The following is an 8,538-nucleotide window of genomic DNA, read 5'->3' on the forward strand; positions in this document are numbered from 1 at the left end:
GAATTCCTTCCTTAAAAAAACAGTCCTGCTTAAAGGCAAGACTAGTAAAAGGTAAAGCATGTTAGAAACTTAACATTTTGTCCCCTCATCCCCAAGAAAGTCTGCACACTCCAGAAGTCTGGCTAAAACCTCAGAAGTTTCAGAAGTAGATGAGGCTTTGATCAGCCCAGAGGAGGACACGTCAGTGGGACCAGCACTTTCCCCAGCCCCGGAGGAAAGGAGGCAATTTTTGGCTCAGGGAACAACCTTAATATAGCTCTTCCTCAATCCTAAAATGCAGTGTTTAAATTTATAGAAAAACCCACACGTTCCTGGAAGCTGGGTGCTGGCAGGGCAGGACCCACTTTCACCCCCAACCCCTCTGCCAGGCTGTCCTTCATCAAAGCTGCCTGTTTCCCTCAGCCTTTTCCAAGTGTCCCGAGCCCCCAGCTTTCAAGCAGCCAGACCAGCGCTGTGATTTTTTTTTTAAAAAAGATGCAAAACATTTTTAATAATAATAAAAAAACAAAACCCAGCAAAAGTCTTATAAAAATGAATCAGGCAGCCAATGCCTGTCTCCTTATTTACAGTAATACAATATCTGTCACAGTCACTATGTACAATATTTTAAAAAATGTTTGAGACAGTACTAATTAAGGCTGTATTTTTCACAAGGCATCAAGCCTCGATCCTCTAGTGTAGACCCGGTGGGGGGAAGACGACACTTAATTATTGCACCATTTTGAAAACAAAACTCGTCAAGGAGGATGGTGGTCTTCTCCCACCGGGCCTTCAGTCTCTGATGGGGGCCAGGGCGGCGGCATTGTCGTCGGTGGCCATGCTGTGCCCAGCCCGGTCCTTCAGCCCAATAAATACCAGTCACAGTTTGGGAGGGGGCTGCGCCTGGCGCGTGGGACCCGCCACGGCCGCGCGCGAGTGGGCAGGGGCGTCCAGGCTACATGTGCCGCTTCATGTGCAGTGCCAGGTGGTCAGAGCGGGAGAAGGCACGGTCGCAAAGGTGGCACTGGAAAGGCCGGTGGCCCGTGTGCTTGCGGTAGTGGCGTGTGAGTTCATCTGAGCGCGCGAACTTCCAGCCGCAGCCGTCCCAATTGCAGTGGTAGGGCTTCTCGCCTGCAGGGAGGGGGCGAGAACAGACCTCAGTTTCCCTCCCAGTGACCCCTCTGCCCGCCAGTGACCTTGGTGTTCACAGACACTCGCCTGGACAGTGGCTACTTAGGAGCGTGCAGCCTGCCCCAAACCAGCTCCCTGAGGCGAAAGGTTTTGAACCGTTAAGGATCCTAGGTCCTTGTCCCCCCACTCCAGATTCTCACGCCTAGGAGGTCCCAAGCGCTCACTGTCCACTTCCCAGTGTTTGGAACCACGCCTCCAGAGGTGTCCTACTCTCCCCCAACATTCTGTGACAGTCTCCCTAGGGTTCCTAAGTGCGCAACTTCTCCCCGAAGTCCTGAGCCACAATCCCAGGAGGGACCTAAGCGTGCACCCCAATATTCTGCGACAGAGTTTCTCTAAGGTTCCTAAAAGCAGGTCCCCTCCCCGATCTCCCGATCTCCCGAGCTACATCCCCAGGGAGTCCTAAGAGTGCGAACCTCCTTCCCAAACTCCTGGATCAAGCCCTCTGAGGGTTCCTGGTTGTGCCTGTCCTCCCGCGCCCAGGGCCGCAGCCCCCGCCCACTCTCGCCTCTCACCTGTGTGCGTGCGCAGGTGCGCCTTGAGGTGCGAACTCTTGGTGTAGGTCTTGCCGCAGCCGGCGTAGCTGCAGGTGTGCGTGGCGGTGCGCTTGCGGGGCCAGGAGCGGCGGCCGCGCTTGGGCTTGGCCTCCAGCAGCTCCAGCGGGGACGCGGGCGGCGTGAGAAGACCTCGGGCGGCGGGCGGCGCCAAACCCAGAGCTGCAGCGGCGGCGGCGGCGGCGGCCGCGTCGTCGAAGAGACCAAAGCCGGCGGGGGCGGGCGGCGCGTAGTGCAGACCCGGCCCGGGAGCGCCGAAGCCGGGGCCGCCAAAGGGCGGAGGGAAGGGGGCGCGCGGGCCAGGCGCAGGCAGGCGCGCGGGGCCGTCCGGGCTGAGCGGCGGTGTATCGGGCGGCGGCGGAGGGCGGCCCCCCGGGCCTCGCATGCACGCGGCGGCCGGGCCCGGGGCGCCCTCGCGCTTGAGGCCTCGAGGCCCGCGGGCCAGGGCGGGCGCGCAGCCGTAGCCGCCGCCGCCGTCCGCCTCGGGGGGCTCGGCCTTCACCAGGCGGCCAGGCGGCGCCAGCAGGAAGCGGCCGTGCAGCGCGGGCCCCGGCGGCACGTCTAGCTCGGGCGGCAGCAGCTCTGACACCAGGCCGCCCGCGGCGGGGCCGTAGGGCGGCGGCGCGCCGGGCTCGGGGTAGTAGAACGCAGGCGGAGGGGGCGGAGGCTCCGGGGCAGCTTCAGTGCCCAGGCCGTCCAGCCCCATGGACAGGATGAAGTCCAGTACACTGTTGAGGTCGTCGTCGGTGCCGCCTGCCTCGGGCTCTGCGCGCGGCCAGCGCTGCGGGTGACAGGGCGACGGAGGACAGGCGTGAGCGCGCAGTGGGTCCCGGGGACCGCCGCCCGCCGCCTTCATTCTATACCCTAAGCCTGCAGTCCCCACCTCCTGCGTCCTACTACCCTGGGCTCGCCGTTTGCCTCCTACATTTCTACTACCCTAAGTCCGTCATCCCCGCCGCCTGCGTTCTACTACCCCGCAGCCCAAGTTCTACTACCCTGAGCCGGCCGCCCCCGCTGTCCCTGCCGCCCTCACCTCCTGCAGGCCGCGCTCGCGACACGGGCTGGCGAAAGTGGAGAAGGACGGCAGGATGGGTTCGCTCAGCGCCATGGCCGGGACCCGAGACGCGCTTTCGGACACCGGTGAGCGACTGGTGGGGCGCAGGCGGGCGGGGACGGCTCTGCGGGCCGCGGTCGGGCCCGCCCAAGCCTTATAGACAAGGCGCGCGCGCGGGGGCTGGGCCAAGGCAGCGGCGGCGGAAACGCGTCCCGGATGGGGACGAACTCCGGGCGCAGCCTAAATTTAGCCGCGGTATATAAGCTGGCGGGCGGCGGCGGCCCTGGCCACTGCGGCCGCCAGGGCCCTGCGCCGCTGGCTGGCCCCTCGTGCGCCACCAGGCCGCGCCCCCTGCCCGGGCCCGCCCCCGCGTGTCTCCTTGGCAACGGCATCAACACGCACTCCACAACAGCCGCGGGATGCCCAGGGATCCCCGGGGCACCCCGTGGGCTCCCGCCTGCGCACCGACGGGGAGGACCTGGAGCGGGGGTGGCATCCGTGACCTGGGACTCTGAGCTGGGCCCCAAGGCCTCCCTGATCCCTGATGGATGAGGTGAATGGGCCTCAAATCCTCGGAGAGTTCTCCAGAATCACTCATGGGTGGCTTGATTGACCCCACAGCCTCAGAAGGGTCCTGAGAATCCTTGGTGGATGGAGTGATTTGGTCCAACGACCTCAGGGTGGGGGTTTCCCGGAAAGACTCAGCCCCTCATTTTCTGGGGCCCACCTACCCTGACCTATTGTTATGCTTCACCCTCAAAATGTCTTGCGTGATAACATAAAAAAATGTTCAATCTTGGAGACACTGTTTCTCAAGAAAGTCCTTCAGAGTAGGGAAACTGAGGCCCACCAGGGCACTGGGAGAATCTAGGTCCTACTGTTGCAGGCAGGTCTCCTGATTTCACTGACTTGCATGAATGAAGAGACTCAAGACAAGATGACAGTCTCTGCTCCAACACAGATGCAGCACTGGTTTGGGGCACAGGAAACAAGCCTGCCTGGTGGGCATCTTAAATATACCACCTGGGTTCTCCCCACCATAGCCCTGCTAGCAGGGGATTGTCACTCCCATTACCACTGTATGGGCACTGGAAACACAGCATCCAAAAGGTAAATACAGGCCCCTGCCCTTGGAGTCTTCCACTCAAGTTTGTGTGTGTGTGTGTGTGTGTGTGTGTGTGTAAAATAAGTATATTGGAGATGGGGCCTTTTGGAAAAATAAAGCAGGGGAGGGAGAGAGGAAGTGAGTGAGTATGTGTGACCAGGAGAGAGAGGATGGTGGAATTTTGAACCTCACCCAGGAGAAGTTGTGTGAGTCAAGACGTGTAGAAAAGGGTAGCCAAATTAATATTGGAGGGGTAGCATCTTATGATATGACTTAGAGCCCACATCTAGCTTTGGTCTCTTGACTCCAGAACCCATATTTGGGCCAGGGGGTGAGAGGTCAGGCAGTTTCTGTCCTGGAAGCCTTCCTTGGGAAACAGAAGAGCTTTGCCACTGACAGCAGCTGGAGTGCCACAGACCAGGGCCTCTGCGGGGGTTGGCCTTTGCACGCACAGATGCCAAGGAACTTCTTTTGGGCCCACAATCCTGGACCCTCCCAGCTGGAAGGAGCCTCAGAGGTGTGCCACCTCACAGTGATTCATTTAACTGTAGATTAGACATATACTTGCTGATAAACTCTATTTGCCGGGCAGCAGAGGTGCTTCAGTGCCAGACAATTGCTGAAGGGGGCAGAGACCCCCCTCTGTAGCCTTTCCAGGTGCTGGAGGCTTCAAGTTCAGCTCAGACATGTTCCCTATGGCTGCCACTGTGATGGTTGAGAGTCGGCCTTGTCCACTAACCCCTCACTGTGTGACCTGGAACAAGTGCTTAGCCTCTCTGGGCTTCCTCATCTGTGAAATGCAGGCCACGATAGTACTTTACCCCAAAGGGATATTGTGAGGCTCACACAGGCTTTCTTCTTTGTGGAAGTGCTGATGACATCCTGTGAGCTCTCTTCAAGTGTTTTTCTTGTTGCCTTTCTCTTAGCCTCAGTTTCCCCATATGATAATGAAGGAAAGACTTAGGGAATTGAATCTGGTCCCCAAGATGTAGGACTCTCAGGCAGTTGCAGGCCTTGGTGCTCTCCATCTCTGACAGCTCCTGCAGCTCACTCCAACCCTCTCCCTACTTAGTTTCCTTGCAGGATCTGGAACACCCTCAGTACCTTCCCCCTCCAGGCAAGTACCTTCCCCCTCCAGGCCTTTGTACTTGCTGTGTCTTCCAGCAAGTGTTCCTTCCTCTCACTTTCCACTTGCTTGGCTCTGGCTCATCTCCCCCTGGCACCCCTTAACTAATGAACTTTATTGTTTTAGAGCCGTGTTAAGTTTATAGAAAAAAAAAAATGAGCATATGGTACAGAGAGTTCTCATATAACCCCCCCTTACACACATAGTTTTTCCATCAGTAACATCTTGCGTTAGTGTTGTACATTTGTTACAATTGAAGAGCCACTATTGATTCACTATTATTAACCAAAGTCCACATTGTACTTTTAAGGTTCACTCATTGCATTGTACATTCTGTAGGTTTTGAACAATGCACAGTGTTTATGTATCTACTGTAACACTAAAATACACAGTCATTTCACCGTCCACCTCTCTATCCTCCCTCCTCCCTAAGCCCTGGCTGGGTTCCACAGTTTTGCCTTTTTCAGAGTGTTATATGGTTGGACTCATAACAGGATGTAGCTTTTTCAGACTGGCTTCTTGCACTTAGCAATGTGCATTAATGTTGCTCTGTGTCTTTTTGTGTCTTGATAGCTCATTTGTTTTTATCACTGAGTAAGATTCTGGATGTAACACAGTTTATCCATTCACTTACTGAAGGACCTTTTGGTTGCTTCCAGTTTGGGGTAGTAGTTGCTATATTGAATATATATTGAATATGGCTGCTATACACATTTATGATTTTTGCCTGCAAATAAGTTTTCACATTAATTGAGTAAATACCTAGGAATACAATTGATGGATCGTAAGATAAGACTATGTTTAGGTTTGTAAGAAACCGCCAAATAGTCTTCCCAAGTAGCTGTATCATTTGCCTTCTGATCAGCTGCGAGGGTTCCTGTTGATCCATATCCTCAGAACGTTTGGTGTTGTCAGTTTTTCATATTTTAATCATTCTAACAGGTGTGTAGTGGTATCTCAGTGCTGTTTTAACTTGCAGTCCCCCATGATATCTGATGTGGAGCATATTTTCATAGGCTTATTTACCATCTGTATATCTTTTTTAGTGAGATGTCTGTTCAGATCTTTGGCCCAGTTTTTAATTGGGTTGTTTGTTTTATTATAGAGTTTTAAGAGTTCTTTGTATATTTTGGACACCAGTTCTTTATCTGATAGGTGTTTTGCAAACATTGTCTCCCAGTCTGTGGCTTATCTTTGGCGGAGCAGAAGTCTTCCATTTTAATGAAGACCAGCTCATCAATTTTCCCTTTCACAAATTGTGCTTTTGGTGTTGTATCTAAAAAGTCATTGCCAAACCCAAGGTCAGCTCCATTTCCCCCTGTGTCATCATCTAGAAGATTTATAGGTTTGCATTTTACATTTAGGTGAGTGCTCCATTTTGAGTTATTATTATTTTTTGCATGTGCATAACCTGTGGTTCCAGGACCGTTTGCTGAAAAGACTGTTCTCACCTCATTTTCTGTGCATTTCAGCCTAAGTGTGGGCTTTCCAGGCCCCCAGGCCCACCCGACCAGCCTTCTGCAGGCTGTACAGTTCCTTTCTCCAACCCCCCTTTTTTTGTTTGTTCTACAGCACTTTTCACCATTGGTCATTATTTTTATTCACCCCTTTGCTTTTTTTCTGATTCCCCAGTAAGTAGTGTGTGAACTATGGGGAGGGTGGGAGCCAGGTCTGTATTGGATCCACTGTGCTCTTCAAGCCCAGCCCAGCACACAGTAGGTGCTCAGTAGACATTCACGGATGGACGGACAAGCCAATGAGAGTATCTATCTCTTGCAGGTTCTCAGAACTCCCCAGAGTGGCTCTCCACTCCTGCAGGGTTGTCCACATTTTCTCCTCCTCAGTTCAGCCTCCTGTGGACTTTTTGTGTCACTATGGGAAACAGGTTGAATATGTCCCCCAAAAGAGATGTCCAAGTCCTAACCCCTGATACCTGTGAATGTGACCTTATTTGGAAAGAGAGTCTTTGTAGGTGTAATTGAGGGTCTAGAAATGAGATCATCCTGGGTTATGATGGGCCCTAAGCCCAATGATAAAGGTCCTTATAAGAAAAAAAGACGCAGAGACACAAGCACAGAGAAGACAGCCATGTGAAGAAAGGGGCAGAGATCAGAGCAATGTAGCTACAGCCAAGGAACACCAAAGATTGCCTGGAGCCACTGGAAGCCGGGAGAGAGGCCTGGGATGGATTATGTCTGAGTCTCATCAGAAGGAACCATCCCGGTTGACACTTGATTTTAGACTTCTGGCCCCCGGAATGATAAGGGAATGCATTTCTGTTGTTTTAAGCCACCCAGTTTGTGTCCATTTGTTGTGATTTCCCCAGAAAACTCATGTATCATGGTAACCAACTTTTCTTCCTGGCTTCCTCTCCAGACATGGAGCCCCACAAGGCAGGGGCCTCTCTGGATTCACCTCTGTGTTCCCTAAGCCCAGCTGTGGACGTGGTGTTGAAACAAGCATGGTACGAGGATGATGGCTGCCCACCAGGACCTTCCAGGGCAGTGTGAACACTTCAGAGTGCCCAGTGAATTAAACCAACACACAGAGTCACCAATGAATGGAAAGAGGATGGATTTTAGTTGCCATTTTTGCTGCATGACCTTGGACATGTCACCTAACCTCTCTGAGCCCCAGTTTCATTGTGAGATATGAGATGGCACATGTAGATGCTCAAGAATGCTTGCTGTCTAATTAAGGGCATGAGTCAGACAGGGGATCCCAGGTGGGTTATCATGGGAGAAGCTCAGTGTTCAATGGTGGGGGTGCTTGGAGCATGGCCCCTCTCATGCTGTGGTCCTATCATCCTGCTATCCAGGCCATACCTACAGGTGTGCATGTGTGTCACAGTGACATCTCAGGTGATGATGCTGTTGGAGAAAGGCTCTGGACTTGAAGTCAAGTTCCCAGTGCTGCCTCTTACTGGGAGAGTGACTTACCCTTGTCAAAGTCTTGAAGCCTCTGAGCAGCCGGTCTCATCAGCTGCTGGAGGCAGGGTGGGAGGTGGGGGATAACGCACGTCTCCAGGGGTTATGTGATCAGTAAGAGAACTGATGATGCTGAAACACCAGGTGTGTGGTAAGTATCATGGGTAAGTTCTGAAAGGGTAGGGACAGGCTCTGTGTCTGTGCCTTGCTGTGCCCCTCTCCCATTTGGGTCTAATCCATTGATAATGCTTTGTGTACTGTGCTGGTACAGATTCTGAGATTGCATCCAGATTCAGTGCTGGGAAACACTGTTGTGATTGATTGGTGATGTCTGTCTGTGATTGATTGGTGATGTCTGTCACTGGCAAAGGCTTGTATGAATGGTATATATGTTGTTACACTTACCATCTCCTGCCAGGCTGTCTTTAAGGGCTCAGGAAACTTGTGAATCAGAAGTTATCAGTTTGAGCAACAAATAAACATTAAGCTCCCTCTTCATGCTCTGCTGGACATGGAGAGGAAACTAAAAAGGTACATGGCCCATTTCTCCATACAGAGAGCTTATAATCTCCTTGAACTGGGTCCTGGCCTTTTCTAGTTTC

The 8,538-nt window shown here is 53.2% G+C and overlaps 1 protein-coding gene across 1 annotated transcript; it reads right to left on the reverse strand.

Annotated features, from left to right (window-relative positions):
* Nucleotides 1-469: 469 nt before the first annotated feature.
* On the reverse strand, nt 470-2,897 carry KLF2 (Kruppel like factor 2). Its single transcript, XM_036241415.1, has 3 exons — nt 2,758-2,897; nt 1,686-2,505; nt 470-1,110 (listed from the first exon to the last, which is right to left on the reverse strand). The coding sequence occupies exons 1-3, from the start codon at nt 2,830-2,832 to the stop codon at nt 935-937; spliced, it is 1,071 nt and encodes a 356-aa protein (XP_036097308.1). The 5' UTR covers nt 2,833-2,897; the 3' UTR covers nt 470-934.
* Nucleotides 2,898-8,538: the final 5,641 nt, after the last annotated feature.

This window comes from Molossus molossus, unplaced genomic scaffold (assembly GCF_014108415.1).
Source record: "Molossus molossus isolate mMolMol1 unplaced genomic scaffold, mMolMol1.p scaffold_m16_p_4, whole genome shotgun sequence".
Taxonomy (NCBI): domain Eukaryota; kingdom Metazoa; phylum Chordata; class Mammalia; order Chiroptera; family Molossidae; genus Molossus; species Molossus molossus.